This window comes from Dermatophagoides farinae, chromosome 3 (assembly GCF_024713945.1).
Source record: "Dermatophagoides farinae isolate YC_2012a chromosome 3, ASM2471394v1, whole genome shotgun sequence".
Lineage (NCBI taxonomy): Eukaryota > Metazoa > Arthropoda > Arachnida > Sarcoptiformes > Pyroglyphidae > Dermatophagoides > Dermatophagoides farinae.
Window position 1 is genome coordinate 1,223,289 of NC_134679.1, and position 22,861 is coordinate 1,246,149.

At 30.9% G+C, this 22,861-nt stretch overlaps 2 protein-coding genes and 1 long non-coding RNA gene across 12 annotated transcripts; 2 read left to right on the forward strand and 1 right to left on the reverse strand.

Moving 5' to 3' along the window:
- The first annotated feature begins 2,677 nt into the window (after positions 1-2,677).
- LOC124498544 (uncharacterized) lies at positions 2,678-12,463 on the forward strand. 4 transcript variants are annotated; one of them, XM_075729146.1, is made up of 5 exons: positions 2,678-2,825; positions 7,053-7,682; positions 7,832-10,831; positions 10,897-11,059; positions 11,139-12,463. In XM_075729146.1, the coding sequence occupies exons 2-5, from the start codon at positions 7,211-7,213 to the stop codon at positions 12,310-12,312; spliced, it is 4,809 nt and encodes a 1,602-aa protein (XP_075585261.1). In that variant the 5' UTR covers positions 2,678-2,825; positions 7,053-7,210; the 3' UTR covers positions 12,313-12,463. The 4 variants fall into 4 exon arrangements, with proteins under 4 accessions (XP_075585261.1, XP_075585263.1, XP_075585262.1 ...); XM_075729148.1 differs by lacking the exon at positions 2,678-2,825 and adding an exon at positions 5,923-6,202; XM_075729147.1 differs by lacking the exon at positions 2,678-2,825 and adding an exon at positions 6,491-6,767.
- On the reverse strand, positions 12,447-22,096 carry ATPCL (ATP-citrate synthase). Of its 6 annotated transcripts, XM_075729152.1 has the most exons (9): positions 21,521-22,056; positions 21,016-21,452; positions 20,844-20,870; positions 17,017-17,303; positions 16,824-16,946; positions 16,419-16,752; positions 13,933-16,346; positions 13,706-13,865; positions 12,447-13,637 (listed from the first exon to the last, which is right to left on the reverse strand). In XM_075729152.1, exons 4-9 carry the CDS (start codon positions 17,164-17,166, stop codon positions 13,528-13,530), a joined length of 3,291 nt encoding a protein of 1,096 aa, XP_075585267.1. In that variant the 5' UTR covers positions 17,167-17,303; positions 20,844-20,870; positions 21,016-21,452; positions 21,521-22,056; the 3' UTR covers positions 12,447-13,527. The 6 variants fall into 6 exon arrangements, with proteins under 6 accessions (XP_075585267.1, XP_075585265.1, XP_075585266.1 ...); XM_075729150.1 differs by lacking the exon at positions 20,844-20,870 and having other exon boundaries at positions 21,521-22,096; XM_075729151.1 differs by lacking the exon at positions 20,844-20,870 and having other exon boundaries at positions 20,988-21,452; positions 21,521-22,023.
- Positions 22,097-22,264: 168 nt separating this feature from the next.
- Positions 22,265-22,752, forward strand: LOC142597376 (uncharacterized). Of its 2 annotated transcripts, none has more exons than XR_012832108.1 (2): positions 22,265-22,402; positions 22,609-22,752. It is a non-coding gene; the product is annotated as an uncharacterized LOC142597376 (long non-coding RNA). The 2 variants fall into 2 exon arrangements; XR_012832109.1 differs by having other exon boundaries at positions 22,265-22,398.
- Positions 22,753-22,861: the final 109 nt, after the last annotated feature.

Genomic DNA, 22,861 nt, shown 5'->3' on the forward strand with positions numbered 1-22,861 from the left:
TCGCGAACGATAATGGTGATATTAACGAATTGTCAAAAAAATGAGAGAAAGAGAGATTGTAATGTACAAAACAAAGATTGTCATGAAAATCAGTACAATCTGAAAGCATTCAAAGAAAAAAAAAAAAATAGAAAAAGGAAAACAGATCAAACCAATCAATCTCTGTGTGATCAATCAGTCAATCAAAATGCAATTGAATTATTTTTTGATTAGAAAAATTATTTGGCAATCATCATCATCATTATTATGATGATGATGATCAACAGAAGCAACATGATTAACTCTCAGGTATAAAAATATCAGTCATACATACGTTTATTATTATCATATTTATATATAGGACCATATCTGATTTTTGAACAGAATAATGTGGATTTATTCGTTGTGTTGTATGATGAATGAATAGCTTGATTATGAAACATTTAAAGCCAAAGCTTTTGTTGTTGTTGTTGGTGGTGGTGGTAGTGAATAAATGATGATGATGATAATAATAATTAGTTATAATGATGGTGGATGATTATTCCTGATGTTGGTCTTTGTGCTGAGATAATAATTTATAATGATGGCATATATTCTATTCATAAATTCGTGCTGTTTTCATTTTCATTCATTCATTCATTAATTTTTTTCGGTAGGATGAATTTTCTCTCGTGTTTTATTTTTGTTTTGTTTTTGTTCCAAAAAAAAAACGACGAACAAATGATTCCTGAAAATATACAATAATGAAGAATTATTATCATCATGTTGAATCTGAAACAAAACAAAAAAAAAACACGCAAACCTTTGTGATGGCAAAATGATGATGATCAAAAATACACTATGAACTTAAGGTCATCATCATCATCAAATTTATGCACACCTTTTGTTCACATGATGAGGATAATTGTGTCAAATAATAATAATGATTCCGGCTTTGTTTTCATGTGGTGAAACAAAACAAAATCTAACCACCATCACAATCAATCACAAAGACAGAGAGACAAAAAAACAAAAAAAGATTAACCAACATATTCAAAGGTTGTTCAAAAGATCATCATCATCATCAACATTGGTGGTGGTGGCGGTGGTGGCTTCTATAGATAATCATTATTATCATCATGATGAAATTTGGTAAAAAAAAATGTTTTTTTTACTTTGATTTTTATTTTGCATGTTCGTTTGTTCATCCGGTCGATCCTATCTACGCGTACACACACATAGAAACACATAATTTCCAATGATTATTTCGTTGATGATGATTGAGACATGACAAAATGACGTTTTTTTTTCTCATCATCATCATCATAATCATTATCAGTAGCCAAATATAATAATTACGAATAATACATGTATATAAACACATGGTTCATCATCATCATCATCATTCGATTCGATTTGATTCCTATTTTGACCTGATCTGTCTGGTTTTGTGTATATGAATTTTGTTCATCATCATTTTTGATTTGATTGTGGCAATTTTTAGTATAGAGTGAATAAAATGTAAACAAACCAGTAGATTTGCAAATTCGTGTTGATGTCGTTATGATGATGATGATCATCATCATCATGTGGAAAAAAATTCCATTTCCAAATCAAATACCAGATGATGATGATGATGATGATGAATGAAATCAAATTACCGAACCACAATCAAAAGAAGAAAAAAAAACTGCTGGGTGCCTATTGAGAATCAAAAGAAAAAAAAATATCAATTTCATTTTCGAAATTGTGAATTTTTTTTTCTTCTTCTTCTTCTGTTGCTGCTCAACAATCAAACATCGCATCAAAGGTATTATCATCATCATCATCATCGGCCATATAGACAATCAATCGTCTCCCAAATATCGATTGGATTGATTTTTTTTTCTCTTCATTGTATTTCGATTATTGTTATTACTTTTGCTATTATACACTGCAAATCAATCGATTCATTTATTCATTGTATTCATGGACTTTTTTTTCATCTATCCATCCATCCAAATATCAGCTTTCAAATCTTCAGCCAATCAGTCTGTGTGAATGCAACATTGTCATATTTATAAGAGAGAAATATTAATGTAATTCAATTTATCAATTCGAATTCGACTTCAAAAAATGATTCATTCAATTCAAATGAAGGAAAATGATAAATTTCATTATCATCATCATCATCATCATCCAACAAGAATGATGAACGAAGAAAAAAATTTTTGTTTTCCTACAAAATCAAACTTGCTTGACTAACGACTTCTACGGGCTACGAACGTTGATGATCATCATCATCTCTATAGCAGTGTTTCATCATTTGAAAACAAAAAAGAAAACGAAATCTTGACACACGGTCTTATTCTCTCATCCCTCTGGATTGATAATGACGATGATGATAATAATGACGACGACGACGACGACTACAAACAACAACAAAAACATGAAAAAACAACAACAACAACAACAACGAGACTAAGGAAGAAAAAAATAATAATAATAATCGATTGGTGCTCGCATAATTACCGGTTGTTGTTGTTGTTGTTCTACGTTCAGTCTACGAATGTTGATGATGATGATGGACTTTGAACGTTTTGTTCATTTATATGTGAAAAGAATCTTCATTCAATAATAATGATAATGATGAACCCTGATGTTTTTTTTTTGTTCATTCTTTTGATGATGATAAAATTAAGACCAAGACAAAAAAAAGACATTTTTACTACCTTCAAAATCGCAAAAAAAAATTTTTGTTTCTTATGATGTTCTGCTTTTCCTCGTCTTTATCGTATTGGGCGACATAATGATCATGATGATGATGATGATGATGATGATAATTATCATCAAAATGTACAAGAAGGACGGTCTCATGAAAAAAAATGGTCAGTATTTTTTTTCTCTCTCTCTCTTTTGATGATTATTTTGTTTTTCTCTCCGTGTGTGTGTGTGCGTTTTTTTTTTGTACAAGTCAAAAACATAATTTATCTATTTATTTATATAGGGAAAAATGAAAAATATGAAACTCACTCGTAGAATGATGATAATGAGAATTGTATTAGAAATCATAAATCTTGTTGTTATGTTATTTTTTTTTGTATCTTTTCCCTGTGTTTTGAAATTATTGTCCATTTTTTTCAATAATTTTTTTTTGTTTTCTTTTTTTCGTCCACGTATATATATATATGTGTGTGTAACCAATGGTTACCTGGTTGTAAATTTTATTTTTTTTTTCATATTTTCAACAATGAAAAATTCGTTGCGGTTGATTATCATTATCATTCATTTTCATACAGGTAAATATGTGTGAGTGGAATTACTATGGCTAACAATGCAATGATCATTTGCATTTTTTCTTGTGTAAAACACCACAACCACCGAATATGAATTCAACACAGTGGTGGTTTTTTTTCTGTCGCATAAATTATTGTGACCTCACCATCATCATTATCATCATCATCATCATGACACATAAAAAAAAGTGTCACAGATGAAATTTACCTGTTCATTTTTTTTTACCACTGATTTCGTTTTCTAACCGAATAAAAAAAACGAATTGATCAAGCATTTGAATCAGTAATAATTATTATGATGGTGTGCATGTGTGTGTGTGTGTGTGTGTGCATATTTTATTTTACGACAAAAAAAGGGCTTGGCTTGCATGAAAAAAAAATCCGAATTGTAAAATTAATGATGATGACCAGCTTTGATGCTATAATCAATGATTATAAATTTTTCTAATTATATGATTCTTTCATTTTTTTTCCTGATTCTGTTTCTGTTTGATGCGCAGAATCAAACAAAAAATTATTATTAGATCGATATTCTGTAATGCTAAAATTATCGAATAATCGTGATGATGATTGTTATCATCATCGATTGTTTATTATTCGAGTCGACTCCCAATATTTCTAATGTAGTACAAATGGAATTTTTTTTTATCATTGATCATTGATCATCACACTCATACTCAGACACACATGCAGCAATAATATCCGTGTGATTATCATTATCATCACCATCACCATCATCATCATCATCATAATCATAAACTAAACTAAAAAAAAAAAAAATAAATAAATAAAAAAAATGTAAAAAAAAACGTCACACCTCCGAACGCCTCCGTCGACAATTATGTATATATGGATTTTAAGAGGATGGACATTCCAACGCAAGCAACTAACTAAACTACTAACAGAATGGAAAAATGGTAAAAATGAGAAAAAAAAATCAGCCTAAACATTGGTGAGAGACATAGCATTAAAACAAACGAATACTACAAATACTACTACTACAACAAAAATTGTTGGATTCATTTTTCTGGTTGAACTGTAATCATCATCATCATCAACATCATCATCAGCAACAAAAATTTGAAAATGTGAATGAACCGAACCACACACACACACACACACACAACCGGAATGATTCGGAACGCCAACCAACCAACCAACCAATCAACCCAAATACTAAATAATGAATTTGAATTGAGAAAAAAAAAATTTTTTTGGAGGCAAATTACGTTGCCTGTTTTTATAATGATGATAAGCAAGTAAGCAAGCAAAGAAATCAGAAAAAATTTCTGGGCGCCATGTTCTATCCACCAGTCAGTGTTTATTATTATATAGATCAATAGAACGAATGAAAAAAAAAATAATAAATAGTAGTGGCAACAACAGCGGCGGGAGAATGTTCCAACATCGGGAATACATTTGGATCCAGCAAAAAAAAAAAAATTGTTTCAGGTTTATTCTTACACACTGGACATAATATGATTCATTTTGATATATAAATTTTTCATAACTAAAAAATGAAATTTCGTTGAAATTCTCATAATGTAATTATTTTTGTTTTTGTTTTTGTTTTTTTTATCTTCATAATTTCAATTCCAATTCTGTATCGGAATGTTTGAAAACAAAAATCCACCAATACCTCATATAGACGAAACTGAACCGAATGTTTTTCGGTCAACGAACACACACACACGCATTTGATATATAATAATTCTCTTTCTCTGTGTGTGTGTGTGTGTGTGTAATGATGAAAACAAAATTCTGGTTTTTCAAAGTTTTTTTTTTGGTTCAAACATATACACATTGTTCATGGTTACTATTTTGTACAGGCTTAGCTTTGATGTTGATGGCATGAATTTTCTTTTCTTTTCTCTCTCATTTTCCCGTAGTTATATATTGTCGAATCCACATTATATTCCTGTTTTCTTTACTATCCATCCATCCATCCATCCATTCAGGCACACACACGCACAATCTTTATACAATATTTGAAATTGAATGAGTTATGTATTGTTGTTGTTGTTGTTAGTAGTTGGTATTTTTCGTCTCTTCTTGTTCTTCTTCTTCTTCTGATAAATAATAACACATTTTCGTGCAGCCATAGAATCATTGGCTTTCGAATGTGTAATAATAATAATAATGTTATATAATTTCTAATTTTCTTTTGGCAATGGATGATGGTTTTTTCTCTTTTTGCACTATTGTTGTTGGGAGGATGCAGTGTTTGTTATGGTGTGGTGTGTGTAGTGTGTGTATTATATATAAGAAAAATTCTAATGATGGTTGTGTTTTATATGTTTTCTCGATTCACTTATGAATTGAATTGAATTGGATGGCTGAATGGATGATAATGGAGCTGATTTGACTTGAATTTGCTAGCTAGCTGGCTGGCTGGCTGGCTGGTTTGTTTGCTTGCTTGTTGGTTGATTTTTTTTTCAAATTTTGGGTTAGGTTTCGGATTTTACCACTACCATATGATAAGTGAAAAAATGCCAAAAAAAAAAATTTTTCCGTTCTTTCAATGTGGAGAAAAAAAAAGATCCAGAGAAATCGTGGTAGACGACGACGACAACGACGAGGATCCCACTCTCATCATCATCATCGTTGATATTTTATATGCACTAAAACAGCACATGAAAAAAAAACAGCTGCATATAATTTTATACACACGAAACAAACTAGAATCAGTCGCGATCTTGCATTCATTCAGTGTGGTCATGTGTTTAATGTTTTTTGTTTTGTGTGTCATAAACATTTTTTTTTTTTTTTTTGAAAACAAAATTCAGCGCGTATTCCAGTTCGGTTGTTTCCCATTAATTTATATATTCCTTGTGTCAAGTATATTTTTTTTTGGGTGCAATTTGTTGATCCATTTCGAACCATTTTGATTTTGGCCATCACAGGAAATTATTTTCAAGAAACGTAGAAAAAAAATGATTTGATTTCACTTCTATCGATTCATTATCAAGGTAAATTTTTGTTTTGTTTTGTTTTCATTCTTATCCATTATTAGTGTGTTGTGTTTTGTGAATTGTCATCGTGAATGGTCAAAAAAAATTTTTTTTTTTTGTTGTTGTTATTGTTGCTGGACATTTTGCCAATAAAAAAAAGGCATGAATCAGACAAATTAGTATTGAATTTGTCATTCTAATTACTAATTTGTTGCTATATGTATGTAAGTGATTCATAAATCAGTCAGAATCAAACATCGTGAATTTTTTTCTCATCGTTTTTATTTGTGTGAAAATTTTTTTTTCCATCATTTTTGTCCTCGAATTTCTGTGATGTTTTGTTCATTCAGAAAACTACGAGAATTTCATCATTGTCACCATCATCATCGTCGTTTGTGTAGCTGGTTCTGGTGTTTTTCTTTTTGCTTTCTGGATCTTATTTCTGATTGATCTTCGCGTGTGTGTGTGTGTGTGTGTGTGTTCATCTTATCTTGATGATTTATTTTTTCAATTATTGATAAAATTCAAATCGTTATTCCAGTGATTGGTGAATTTTTTTTTTTTTTTCTAGTTGTCACCCAAAGTAATGTTGAAATATGACCCTCGATTTTTGACCTTAATGGTGATGATTTTGACATTTTTCTGAGAACCAAGAAAAGAAAAAACTTACCATAAAATAACAAACAACGAAACGTCTTTGACTAAAACAAATCTTCATTCAGAAAAATTATCAACCACGATGATGATGATGATGACCATTTTTTTTGTTGTTGTTTTTCAACATCCACAATTATCACTTGATTATTAATGAAATTTTTTCTTTCATTTCTTTTTTCTTCTTTTTTTTATCAAAATTAAATTATTATAGTTTCCACCGTCAATATGTGTTTTGTGTGTGTCACTTGATTTGAGTTCTTTTTTTCTTTGCACGCCTAATCACACTTGGGACATACGAATATATTTGTTTTTTTTTTGTCGACAACGACTGTCGATATAAAGCTTTGAAGTATCATCATCATCATCATCATGAATCAATTAACTGTAATGTTGAATGGTAATAATGCAGCATCAGCAGCGGCAGCAGCAGTAGCAAATAATCAACAACAACAACAACATCATGCTGCATCATTGGCAAACACTACGATCAATCAACCACAATATTTTACATTTCAAACTACCAATAATCAACAACAACATTCTGGTTCTATTAATCAACAAACAGCTACCGGTTTGGCTACCAATGCTGCTGCTGCTGCTGCTGCTGCTTCTTCAATTGAACAACAACAATTGTTCACAATACAACCGGCAACAACATTTTCACCAAATATTATGTTAACCACCAATGGACAACAAATAGCATCGACAACAACACAAGGATTTTTACCGGCAACAAATATGAATAATCATCCAGCAACAATTCAATATATAATCACACCACAACAACAGCAACAACAACAACAACAGCAATCTAATCAGCAAATATCACAGCCATTTGGTGGTAAGTGAAAAAAAAGCCACATTTATTCATTGAGAATCTTGAGAGATTTTCATTTTTTTTTTGTTGGTTTTTTTTTGGTTTACTACCAAATTATTGATGATGACGATGATTCGTTTTTTTTTGTTCGTCTGTTTCCATTAACCACTTAGGTTTAATGTCCAATTTGATTACGCCATCTACGCCTGCTCATCAAATAAATATGATTCCAATCAATCATCAAACATTACAGGGAACAACGACGGCGACAATATTGCAACCACAATTAATAGCAACTAATGGATGTTCCACGACATCAGCATTACAGCCAACAACATTTATTCAACAACAACAACAACCAACACAAACGGGTACGTTTCATATACAAACGACTGCAAACGCTGCTTCTTCTGCGACCAACAATGTTAATACTACTGCAACGCAATTGTTCCATCAACAACAACCGCAACAACAATTTCAAGTGATAACAACACCATCTACATTAGCAACGCAACCAACATTGACAAATGGTGCAATAACATTTCAAACAAATCAATTGATTGGTTGTATACCATCAACAACGAATCAGCTAGTTCAACCGCAACAGCAACAATTTTTTCTGAATCCAACAACAATAACGCCCACACTTCAACAACAGCAACAACAACAACAGCAGCAGCAACAATTGTATCAATTAGTTTTACCTGTAAATGGTCATCAAATATTACAATCAACAATGTTACAGCCAACAAATATGATAACAACAACATCGGGACATCAATTAATAACAACCGGAACTCAACATCAACAACAACCGACTGCAATAACGGTGCCTATACAACAACAACAACAGCAACATGGAACATTATTAACAACCACCGGTGGCAATCTCCAATTTCCAATTGGTCAACAGCAACAAAATACGGCAACATTCTTAACACAACAGCAACAAACTTCAACATTACCAATAAATTCTGCCATTATTCATCAACAATCACCACAACAACAACAGCAACAATCATCAAATGTATTCACAACAAATCAATTAACAATACAGCCATGTTTATCTACCGGTACTGGAAATACGAATAATAATTACCTCAATACTCAACAAAATTCAAATACGATAACATTGATAGCTACAGCATCACCAACGACAAATATTACGAATCTTTCATCATCGCAACAACAAACGAATAACACGACATCATCTATAAATAGTGTTGTTGGTCATCATCATAATCATCAACCATCATCTTCGATGGTCAATATTACGAATAACAACAACAACAACAACAATACGCAATTACATCATTTACCCGTACAGAATGCTGTTAATAATATTCATACAAGCAACAACAACAATAACATCAATTCACCATCGACATCAACTACGGCAATGATGGTTTTTACATCTTCTGCTGCCGCACCATCATCAGCCACAAATATTACATGTGATACCGGCATTGTACAACAACAACAACAATCGCCAATGTTGATGTTTGACAATCTCATCAAGCCAACATCGATCAAGTCAATCAACAAAAAAAGTTATTTAGAATGTCCAACATCAACAACAGCAACGAATGGATGCCAATCATCATCAACGAATTCAACAATAACTACAGGTCAAACTGGATTCGAATTATCAAAGGCATGTAGTACTAGAGAAAATTTCAATCTCATTATGAATTCGACGGCGGCGGCGGCAACCACAACAACAACAACAACCACGACGACGGCAACGATGACGACGATAATTACGCCCAAATTATCGTCTACAAATGCCGAACATAACAACATGAAAAGAGGTTCAATAGTCAATGATGATCATGATCAAAATACGCCATCTTCCGAAGAAAATAGTCAAAATAGTTTTACGGTGAATGACCAGAAAATTATTATCGAAAAAGATGATAATGAAATTGGTGATATTGTTAATAATGGTGGTGATGAAAATTTGAATGGATTAACATCATCGTCTACCACAACAACTACATCATTATCATTATCACCACCTACACCATCGATAGAAACATCGTTAGCAACATCACCGAGTCAAACATCATCAACCATTATTCAAAGACCATCATCGGCTGCTTCATCATCATGTGGTTCATTGAAAATAGCCGATAATGATGATGATGATGATGATGATGATGTGGATGATGGTGACGATGATGAAGATGATGGGGAGGATGAAGAAGAATATGATGCCGGTAATGATGAAAATTGTTATAATAAAACACGGAACATGAATGAGAAAAAAGATGATGTGAAAATAAACCGAAAACGAGCTAGATCAATGGATAGTTTAATAAATGATGATGACGATGACGATGATGATGATAATGATGATAATAGTACAGATGAAACGGAAGAAATGGATCTGGATAGTGCTACGACTGAAATCGATAGTGATTGTTGTAGTCATAAAACTAATAATAATAATAACCGGCAAGAATCGGATACTACTACAATAATACTGCCAACAACGACAACATTACCGATAACAATATCTACGATGAAGACGACTAATACTATGTCCACCAACACTACTGCCACCATCAACGGAATACGATCAGAATCATTGATAATAAACAATAATAATAATAATCCCATTAAAAATATGAATGATGATAAAGATGGATATCAAAGTGGTGGTTCATTGCCATGTCATTTTACCGATACCGAAGATGAAGAAGATGATGATGATGATGATGTCATGAATACGAATGTTGATGGTAAATTGATCGATATGAATGATGGTGATGTTGTTGGTGGTGGTGAAATTAAACTGATACGACGTAATGGTCTTACACAAGCTGCATATAATCTGATTAATAATCGTATATTAATGAGTAGTAATAATGATGATGATGATAATTTTACTATAGCATCGATTGAATCATCAATAACGAATGATGAAATATCCAACATAAACATCCAGAATATTGGTAATACAAAACAATTATCATCAAACAATCATGATGATAATGTTAATAATCGGATATCCATGCAAACACAAACATCATTAACGACAACGACAACAACACCATCATCACCATGTTCTATTCATTCAAATAATAGTAGCCTGATTGATACGACTACAGAATCTTTTTTATCGACAACACCATCATCATCGACGAATCCACCGTTGATATCATCAAAAGGTAAAATTATAAATGTTTTTTTGAAAAATTAAATTTAAATTTAAATTCAACTTTAAAAAAAACAGAAAGAGCCATTTGGACCCCAGAAGAACAACAATTGGCCAATGAAATACAGGAATTTGCTAAAACATTTAAACTTTGTCGTCTATCATTGGGCCTAACACAATCACAAGTTGGACAAGAATTGAGTGCATTAGGTCCATGTTATAGTCAAAGTGCAATATGCAGGTATTGCGAAAATGAATTTAATTTTTTTTTTGCTCACGTGTAATTCAAATTCAATTTTTTTTTTAAATTCAATTCTCAGATTTGAAAAATTGGACATCACATTAAAAAGTGCTAAAAAAATAAAACCAGTATTGGAAAATTGGATGCGTGAAGCGGAAGAAAAATATCGTCATAATAAAATTGTTGGAAATGTAAAACCAGAAGCATTGGTTAATGTATTGAATAATAATAAAGATAATAAAGATCCAAATGCATCGTCAACAACAACATCGACATTATCATCATCATCGTTTAAGATTAGTTCAGCATTAGAATTGGTGAATAATGGTGGTAATTATGGGAAAAATTTTCAACTTCACCAACAATATAATAATATCAACAACAGCAACAACAACAACAATCAAAATGTTGTTAATCATCATGATCAAAGAGTTGGTGGTGGTATGATGGTTAATAATAACAGTGAACCATCACAATCACCATCACCATCATCATCATCGGCAATGATATCATCAAATGTAAATATTTATAAAGCATTTATGGAAACAAATAAAAAACGTAAACGTCGTACATCGTTTACGCCAACCGCCATTGATGCATTGAATAAATTTTTTGAACAAAATAATCATCCAAATGGTGAAGAAATGACTAGAATATCGGAAATATTAAATTATGATCGTGATGTTGTGCGAGTATGGTTCTGTAATAAACGACAGTCAACAAAAGCACGATGTAAAAATGATATGACTTGGAATTCTAATCAATTACAGCAGCAGCCACAACAGTCGATTGAATCGATACCAGCAGCATCACTGAATAATGATCAAAAATCATCAACAACATTGAACAACAATGCCTTTGCAACAACAGTGAATAATAAATCAACTAAAACATTATCGAATGATATACAACCATCATCATCATCCTTATCATTATCATCATTGAAAATGGCAACTTCGATATCATCATTATCACCCATAAAGCCATCACCCTCATCACTGCCACCCACATCATCGATTGGTCATCAACATCATCATCATCATCATCAATTTTTTCGTCCAATACATCCATCACATGGACAAGCATTACGAAGTCCTTTACCAGCGGCCATAAAAATGAACACAATGAATGGTGGTGGTCGTGATACCATAATTCCATCGGTAGCAAATATTGCACCATTTGGTTTAGGACGATCAACAACAACAACGACAAATTCGACAACGATGAAGACCAATAATGAAAATTCAAAATGAAAATAATCATTGTAAAAATTTATAATAAATTTCTCATTGAAAAACTTCTTTTGTATAAAATTTTTGTTCATGTAAATGTATATAAAATTATGAAAAAAATGAATAAAATTCACAACATCAAATTCAATGGAATATTCCATTTCGAAAATAATCATTATTTATTCAATTCAATTCAATTCAATCAATTAATAATTTTTATTGGGGAAAAAAAAACAAAACATTTCACTATCGATTTCAGGTAATATTTTTTTTGCCATTTGTTTGTTACTGTTGTGGTAAGACACATTTATAGTCACAACCATTAAATTGTTATATATTGAAATGACGACGACGACGACGACGATGATGATGATGATGATGATGAAAAATGCATTTGCAATCTAATTCGATGGTGTAAATGTAATAATTGATTTTATACTTGTATATAAAAATGCTAATGAAATCCTACACATTTAGTGAGAGAAAAAAAAACAACCAATTTGTCTTTGAAATGAAACTTTGAATTAATAATAATAATAATTATAATTAAGCTATACACACACAAACAAAAAAAAAATTCTTCTATAGTCAAAATCAATATTTTAGGTCACGTGTTTTTGTTTTTTTTTGTTAGTGCACGATTACAACATGGAATAAATTAAAAAAATTTTTTTTTCGTGTTTATGTTTTACGTGTGTGTTGTCCATGTTTATCAAGATCTATGGATAGGATAAATTATTTGGAAAAATTCGGCCATTAAAATAATCAGTTCAGATCATCATCATCATGATATTTGAGAATAAATTAACACATACAAATAAATTGGACAATCATCAAAAAAGAAAAGAAAAGAAAATTCAATCAATTAATTAATTAATAACAAAAATAATAATGATAAAAAAACACTAAAATTGATTAGCCAGAATAATAAAGTGAATGAGAGTGAAGATTTTTTTTTTAATTTTAAAATTTCTTTTTTTTCAAAAACACGACCCGTCGATTACTAATTTTTTGTTGTTGTTGTTGTTGTGATGTAATGATGAAAGTGGTTGAAACAATGTGGTTTTGGAAAATATACGTTTATAATGTTGAAAAGATAGAAAGAAACACACATACACACACAAAAAAACACAAATGATGATGAATTTGACTAATCGAATTCAGGTCAATGATTAATGAATGAATCGGATAATATCATTGTGAAATATGTTGAGGAATAATTTATTTGTTTGTTTATCATTGAATTGAACTGCTACTACTACTTTGTTCGGGCAAAATATACGAAATATCATCCCATGGATGACGATATAATCCTTGTTTCAATCGTTTTTGATCCAAATAATGTCCTAAAATTTTGATTGAAAAAGAAAATGAAATCAATAAAAAAAATGAACAAATCAATCAAACAAAATACCGATAAATCCAATGGTTCGTCCAAGAACAAATAGTCCATTCAATACACCAATATCAAGATATTCTTGTGCTTCTTCACGTGTAAAGCATCCACTGTTACGGAGAAGATCAACAACCGATACAGCAACAATACCATCAACATTTAGAATTAGGTTAGGTTTCTGTTATATCAAATGTAAATTTTAAAGTAAACTAATTTAATTATCATAGTTAAAATTCAAGACATACCTTTGATGTAGTCACTTTTTCCACTTCAAGTGCATAATCTAACACCGGTGTAGATGGAAATGTTTGTTTAACATAATCTTTCATTAATTTTACTCTCATATCAGGATTATTAATTGATTTGACTCGATGACCAATGCCCATAATGAGTTCACCTTTTTTACGCATTTGATTTACAAATTCCATTGGAATCGTACCGGAATCATATGCTTGACTAAATTGTCGTGCAGCACCATCCAATGCACCACCAAATCTTTCACCAATAGTTAATAAACCAGAAACCAGTGATGAAACCAAATCTTTACCAGCACGAGCACAAACAATTGTATTATGTGCACCAGAAACGGCTGGTCCATGATCAGCTGTTACCATAAGGACCATTTCAAAGAATTTCGTTGCATAAGTAGGCAAACGACGTTGAAACCATAACAATGATAATGTACCGCCAATACCTAATTCTTCTTTGATTACACGTGTAATCGGTATACCAGCATATGTTAATTCATTACCACGTTCATCACAAATGGTTGTCATAAATGAAGCCGGTTTACGAATGATACCTAATTCACGTGCCCAATCATAATCCATTGGTACTGTTGGCGGTGCAACTTCTTCCTTAGGAATGATAATCTGTGCTTCAACCAGCTGTTGATAAACCTGATTAATAACATTACCAAGTTCATCGAATGTATTCGGTACATGTGCACCATGTTCACGTAATGCTTTATTCTTAGCCAACGCTGTTTCACGATCCGAATTAGCACAGGCACCGGCATGTCCAAATTGTACTTCGGAATTAAACATACTAGCACAGGTTCCAATACACCATGCAATTAATGGTTTTGAAATTCTACGATCTTTCATTGCATCACAAACATCATATTCTTCGACACCACCAACTTCACCAAGTAATACCATCATTTTGACTTCTGGATCAGCTTCATAACGTAATAGATGATCCAAAAATGTTGTACCAGGATAACGATCACCACCAATGGCAACACCTTCATAAACACCATTCGTTGATCGTGAAATAATGTTATTCAATTCATTTGACATTCCACCCGATCTTGAAACATAGGCAACTGAACCGGGTCTATGGAGTTTTGAGCTCAATAAATTATCCATCATACCACCGGTGTTTCCAATCTTAAAACAACCTGGTTTAATACCGCCAACAGTGGCCGGTCCAATCACCGTAACACCTTTTGATCGAGCCAGTTTAATCATTTTACGTGTAAGATTTTCGGGTATTCCTTCAGCAATAATAGCTATGGTACGAATTTGTGGATATTCCAATGTTTCCAATGTTGAATCATATGCTGAACGTAATGATGCAAAACTAATCAATACATCCGCCTGTGGATGTTTATTCATGGCATCGGACATATTTTTATAGACTGGAATAAGAATTTCTTTATGGCCCCAATAGAATTTCTGTCTATGATCACCGGAAAATGGATAAATCATTGCTACTACTGACCATTCTTTACGTGAACAGGCAAAATCAAAATCAAGCATCGATTGTACGGCACGGCTTTGCATTCCCCAAACAATTGCACGTGTTCGAGATGTAAATAATGGACGAGTAAATTTTGCCGCTTGTGATGTTATTGATGGTGAGAAAGCAGGTGAAAAATTACTATTATTAATTGGTGGTGATGTCATACCACCATTGAAACCGGGTGAAAAAGCATCGGCACCCATATGGCTTGGTAGCAGAAAATTTGCTGTTGTCAATTTAGTTTCAGGCAGTTTTGGAATTTCTTTTCGTTTCAATGCCATTGCTACAATGGCTGTCATATGTGTTTCTGGACCGAAAACATGGACTGGGACACCCAATGTGTTACCGGTTTCACGCATCACACGTAAACCTTCTTGATAATTGGGGCCAGCACGACGTACAAAGATCGATACATTATGTTCGATTAATTTTGTTTGAAATTCTCTCAATGCTTTCACAATTCCTTTGAATGTGGCAGCAACATTTGTAAAATTTGCAATACCACCACCAATAAGCAATATTTTGCCTTCTGGATGTCGTTCTTTGGTCATCAATGATAGAATTGTCTTTGCATATTCATATGTTTGTTGTTCGGATGGTGCGCCCGAATATTCACCATAATTGGCCAATTCTGATGCACCACCAATTTCACAAATAGTATCGGCATAAATGACGGAAGCACCACCACCGGCAACCATCGTCCAAATACGACCTTTTTTATTCAATATAGTCAATTTTAAACTGGCACCGGATTTAGAATCAAGATCAGCAATATAAGCTTCTTCAGGAAATGCATCACGTCCAAATGGTGGTGGAAAACTAATTTCACCCCATTTTTGTTTACAAAGATATTCAGCCGTTGCATCAACTTTGGCCGCTAAATCAAGTATATAAATGGAATCCTTAGTGATCACTGGAATATTGAGAAAAAAAATTTCAAATTAAAATCAACATCCAAAAACACAAAATAAATAAACAGACAAACCTAATGGATTAATTTCCAAATAAGTAAAATATAATTGAACATATACACGATATAGATCAACAATAAATTTTGTAACCAATTCTCGTTTTTCCAATGGTAAATTTATCAATAATTTATCATAAACTTCTTTTTCATCGATCGATGCATCAATTGGAATTTCATATTTCAATGCTTTAGCATCCACATCACCGATATCGACACCACCAAGATGATAGAAAAGAATAACATCAGCCGTACGATGTGAATAGATACAAACATATGCTTCTTCTTCTGGTGTATGCGGTACGAATGGTTCGATGATGAAATTTCGTAGTTTCCCAACTGATGATCCAATCTAATCAAATTTTCATTTTAAAAAAATAATTTTAAAACTTTTGACAAAAAAATAAACATACATCAACAAACCTGAATATCTTTACACATATGTTTATTTAGGAATTCTTTACAACCATTTAGATCGGTGCCTACTTTAACCAGGCCAAGTTTACCACGACGTTTTATTAATTGATCAGGTTTGATCACTAATTTCTATGATCAAAATAACAAAACAAAAAAAAAATTATTTCAAGCATCGAACAATAATGATAATGAAATTTACCTCCGTTTTAAGCCAAGCATTTTGTACAGCCAAATCAGTTAGATTAGCATTGTCATCAACCGAAACAAAACGAGATGTAATAGCCGTTGAATTTAAAAAACGATTAAGCAAATCTTTTCCGGTCACTTCACGTATAGCTTTTGCTGACATTTTTATTTTTTTGATTTAATGATGAATTGAATTGAAGTGAATTGAATTTTCAAAAAAAAAATTTATGTTTTTTCGTTTTCGTTTCGTTTTCAGTCTTCAACACGATGATGATTTATGGTCAATGAAAAAAAATTTTTCTATTATAAAAATGAAAATGAGAAAAAAAATGATAAAAAAGGATTGACTTTAAGTAATCATGGCCATCATCATCATCATCGACATGTAACTTTATTATCGAGAAAATGTAAGAAAATGAAATGAAATCATCATCATCAACATTGGTTATATTGACAACTGTATTTTTTTTCTGACTTTGCAATTTGCAAATAACAGTGTTGTTGAGAGGAAGAAAAGAGAGAGAGAGAGAGGGTGGGAAACAGAACAAAATGTTGTCATAATAATAAAGCGTTTATATTATTATTCAATTTCCAATGACAACGACAAAGGCGGATTGTGGCCATTGATTTTGTTTTCAGATATAAAATCAGACCATTTTTTTTATTATTAATATTTCACCAAATCAATCATTATCGATTCACCAGTAATAATATAATGAAAGTGTTTATAATGATTATGTTGTCAGAGATGGAAAAGAAAAATCATACGATTCCAAGTATATGTACGGCAGTAGACAAAAGAATAGAATAGAGAATTTATCATTATCGACAAATGGAAATGGGGAAATTTTTGCACATATATAAAAAAAAACAATCAATAAATGCACCAATAGAAAAAGATGTATAATTATAATTCAATGGAAACATTTTTCTGGTTTTAAATTATTTTTTCTTGTAAACAACAAATGAATAAATGAGAAAAAACATATCAATTTCAATACATCATCATCATCATAACATAACACGTCATTTCATTTCATGATATTTAATATTTCTATTTTTTTTTTTTTTTTTTTTTGATACCATAAAACAGCACGTGCACAGCAGATTAGGAAATTTTCTGTTGCTTACGGCCCCCAAACACACGCATACACACAGAGAGAGAGAGAGAGAGAGTTATCAAATCACTTATTTGTTCATCATCATCAACATAATAAAAACATTCATTTTTTTGAGAATTGATGCAACTCTATATTCTCTGCAGCCATTTTGGAGATGTTTTTTTTAGAATGGCGTCATCATCATCATCATCAACATCAACATCAACATCAGGATATAGGATTCATTTATCCCTCTCACTCACTAACAGAAATTTTTTTTTTTATTATCATCAAAAAAAAGTCAATCAAACTGTTTTCATTTAAATCATTAATAATAATGATGATGATCAGACCACACACAATGAGAGAAATTATGACTAGCAAAAATTTAAAAGTACAAAATGCAAACATAATAATAAATTAATTTAAATAATTAAAAAAAAAATACACACCTTTACACAATACAACTACATGCAAACAAGCAAGAAAAAAATCAATATTTAATTCGCGTTTATGTAAATTTAATTAGCAAATCAGATGATGAAACATTGAAAACAAAACAAAAAAAATTGTTTTTTTAACAATTTTGAGCAACATGTGCACTGGAACATACATAAATAAAGTGATGATAATGGAAGTGGTACCAATATATATTATTAACAATTATAATTATATATTCATTTTCATTACGAAACGGATGACGATGATGATGAGAAACAGAAATTATTTTATTTGGCCAATACACACACACACACACATACATTGTTGTAACGAGAAATCAATTTCAAGTACAAAATTGAATTGTCAGACAACAACAACAAAAAAAATTCAACCAAACGATTGCCAATAAAATAAGGGAAAAAAATAAATTGACATTTTTTTTCATCATTATTGTCTTTGTATACCAATCATCGTCATCATCATAAGCATTGCGTTCAAATATTTAAACATGAAAATAGAATGGAAAATATGTTGACGACAGTTGTGATTTTGACGTCCATCAAGAAGGAATTTTGGGTTTTTTCTTATAAATCAAAAAAAATTAGAAAAAATGAAAGAGAATAATTGCCAAAATTAAATTTACGAAAAATTTTTCTTTCTGTCATCATCTAATTTCCAAATGGAAATAATTCAGAGCAAAAAAAGTAAACAGGTGTGTGTGTAACCCCACGTGTGTGTAATATTTTTTGTTTGTTTTTGTTTCAAATTAAGAACAACAACAACAACAACTCAACAATATTCGCGCCAAATGTGATTAAGCCATATACTAAAGTGATGAAAAAAGAAGAAGAAAAAAAATTTGATAATTTTCCACATGTAAACATCACACACACACCGTACACGTAAACACAAGATAAAAATAGCATTTTACACATGACAAACAAATCAATCATCATTGTAGCAAGAAAAAAAATGGTCATAACTGAACTGAAATGAATTTATTAACGAGATGAAAATTCAAAAAAAAACAACAAATTACGACATTGAAAATTTATTTTTGAAAAAAAAATGAAAGAAAACCCGTTATAAAATTGTGCTAATCATCATCATTCAGGTACAGAATGATTAGATAAAATAAATTTGTTAATAATCAATAGTGTCTACGTAATAATCCGCGTATAACGATAAATCGTTATTGTTGAGGATACACGGCTGTTCAGAGAGATTAACAATGTAAAGGATCAGTAAATTTTGACATTTTTTTTTTGTTTTTTTGATTGGAAAAATATTGATCCAAAATGAAAAAATTGTTTTGTTGTGATGATGATAAAGCAGAAAAAGAAAACATCATTTATTAACTTACAAATTAAAATTTGTAGAAAAAAATAGACAATGGATAAAAAAAAATCAATGTCATCGATGTCAATCAATCAATTATAGACGAATTGGAAAAACAGAAACAAAAAAAAAACTTTATCATTCAATCAGTGGCCATGCTGTTGTTGAACATCATACACCGGATTACAACTAAAAAAAAAAATAACTGAATGAAATGAAAAACAACAACATCGAAAAGAAATCCAATCAGATTAGATGAATGAGTGAATGGTCAGCGGAAAAAAAATATCAAATGATGATGATGATGATGATGGAAATGTGCGAGTGGATGAACATGTGTCACAGGTATTTTCTACAAAAATGTTAAATGTGTACAAGTATATCTCAACAACCTGTTGAGATTTTTCATTCCTTTTTGACTACTACTACTACTACTTCTTTTTTTTCGCCAAATGATGATGATGGCGATGATAATAATAATGTTTCAGTAATGGACTTTGAATTACTTGTTCAAATATTAGCTTTCTCTCTCTCTCTATCTATTTTAATCATAAGAAATTTCCTTTTAATTTTTCTGAAATCAGCAAAAAAAATGTATGCAATTCACAATTTGATTCAATCTCTCTCTCTCAATTACACACACAACATTCTTCTTCCTTCTTCTCTTTGATAATCATCAAAAGAGGAAAAGTCAAAGAAAACTTTGAATCTAATGATGATGATGAAGAGAAATTGCCGAGCAAAAAAAAAAAAAAAACAAGTTGCCTTTTTCCTTGCTGACGACAGCGTTTCTGGTGAACACACACACATTTCATTCACTGTTTTTTTTATTACGATTGAATTACATTCGATATGAATAATGATGATGATGATGATCTGAATTATTATTAATTACGAATCGATAATTATTATCTAATTGTAGTTTGAATTTGAGCACAAATACAAAGAACAAACAAATTACCTGGAATTTTTCCTCGTGTTTAATTACCTACATGGCGGATGTAAATTCATGATATTAAAATTGATGATGATGAAATTACATGCAATATCCCCATCACATATGGATGAAAAATGTCAATGAGGAATTCATCAGTAATTAAGTCACATTTTTAAATATTTAATTTTCGACTTACCTATTTTTTTTTACTTTGACGTCTATTCATTCAGCGAGATGAAGAAATAAAATGTTGTCGATAAAGGATATTTGATCAATTATCGATTGATTAAATCAACAACGACGAAAAAAATGGCCCAAAACACGTCAAAACAAGCACATGGACTCAGTATATATCAAACACACACACACACCACAATAAATCACACGGCCACCATGGACAATATTTTCAGGTTTTTTTTGCTAGTTTCGGCTTCGTTTTGATTTATAATTGTTGTATATTTGAATTTTGGAAAAAAAATTTCACACAAAATATGGATAAATAACGATTTCAATTTTCAAATGTGACAAATCAAAACTTGATGTGAATGATGATGAATTATGTGACGAAAAATTATTATTACTGTCGTTTTTGATTTCAACTCTATTCCAGTGGTGAACAATAAAAGACAATAACTAAAAAAGGGAAAAGAAAAAAGAGTAAAAGGAAATTTTTTTCAAATAAAATAAGAAAAAAAAATTACCAATAATCGACTGAAGACAATTGACGATGAATTGAATTTTCAAGTGGGGATTTTTATATTCAAAAATTCAACGAATAAAGAATGAAAAAACAACAAAAAATTAAGAAGAAAAATTTAACCATTAATTTTTCACATTACAAACAAACAAAAAAAAAAAATATCGATCAAAAATTGCTCAATTCGAATTCACACATACACACACACATCACACACACGTTCGACACCTGTCTTTTGTTGTTAACGTTTTTCGTCAATCACATATATATATCGATGAGGGTTTTCTCTCGTTGTCGTTCACAATCAGATGCAAATAATAAATCAATTATTTAAGAAAAGAAAAAAAAATTATGCTAATTCGTTTCACATAAAACACGTACAGCAAAAAAAAATGTAAATGAAAAATATAAACGAAGAAAAAAGAGAGCGAAACACCAAAACACCACACACACGCACACATAGACAAGTGTATTTTACTCATTTTTACACACACACACACACAAACACTCACATTTTTTTTTTTTGACGTGCCAACACGCCTGAAATCCATGAGGCCCACACGTATATATCCACAGATACACACTGTTTGTAGCTTTTATTATTATGATGATTTTTTTTTGCTATTTTGTCTCTTTCAGAGCATTATGAGTCACAATAGAGTAAAAAAAAAAAAATTTCAGTTTTTCTGCGCATGCTAACTATGTCATTTTTTTTGTTTTGGCTATCTAAACTAAATGATTGATTTTCAATCAATAAATGATCGATGTGATGAATTAAGTGTGGTGGAAAATGAAAACAAAACAAAACAAAAAAAAAATTTCCACCACTTTTTTTTCTAAGTGCACCAAGAATTTGTTTGAAATCAACTTTTTTCCATTCAAGTTGGTAAAGATTTTTTTTTTTAAATTATTTTATTCGAATTGCACAATTTTTAGTTTAGCGTAAAAAATAAATTGACGCTAATTTATCAATTTAACGTGGATTTTGTCAATTCGATTTTTTTTTGTTTATTATGGGAAATTTTATTTTATTTTTTTTTTCAATGAAAATACTGATTGATACTAATTGATACAATGTATTCGATTTCACAGTTTTAAATCATCACCAACAGATAATAATAATAATAATAATGGTTTTATTTGGAAAGACCTCTAGAACTAGAAAAATACACTAGAGGTACGTAAATGAAGAAAGATGATCACCAACAGATGGAGCAAGCGAAAAACAAAAATAAATATTCGAAATTTTTTTTTCCAATCAAGAATACGATACGATAACACCACTTTATTGATAAAAACGCATAGGTGATTGTTGTGGTTGTGGTTGTCCAAGTGGTTGATTTTG

What these genes read in the sequence shown, in the direction of transcription:
- LOC124498544 (XM_075729146.1), top strand. Translation starts at nt 7,211, where the DNA reads ATGAATCAATTAACTGTAATGTTGAATGGTAATAATGCAGCATCAGCA. An exon ending in ACCGTTGATATCATCAAAAG is followed by an intron (nt 10,832 to 10,896) that starts GTAAAATTATAA and finishes TAAAAAAAACAG; the next exon opens with AAAGAGCCATTTGGACCCCA. An exon ending in AGTCAAAGTGCAATATGCAG is followed by an intron (nt 11,060 to 11,138) that starts GTATTGCGAAAA and finishes TTCAATTCTCAG; the next exon opens with ATTTGAAAAATTGGACATCA.
- ATPCL (XM_075729150.1), bottom strand. Translation starts at nt 17,166, where the DNA reads ATGTCAGCAAAAGCTATACGTGAAGTGACCGGAAAAGATTTGCTTAAT. An exon ending in ATATGTGTAAAGATATTCAG is followed by an intron (nt 16,753 to 16,823) that starts GTTTGTTGATGT and finishes AAATTTGATTAG; the next exon opens with ATTGGATCATCAGTTGGGAA. An exon ending in AAAAAGTGACTACATCAAAG is followed by an intron (nt 13,866 to 13,932) that starts GTATGTCTTGAA and finishes TTGATATAACAG; the next exon opens with AAACCTAACCTAATTCTAAA.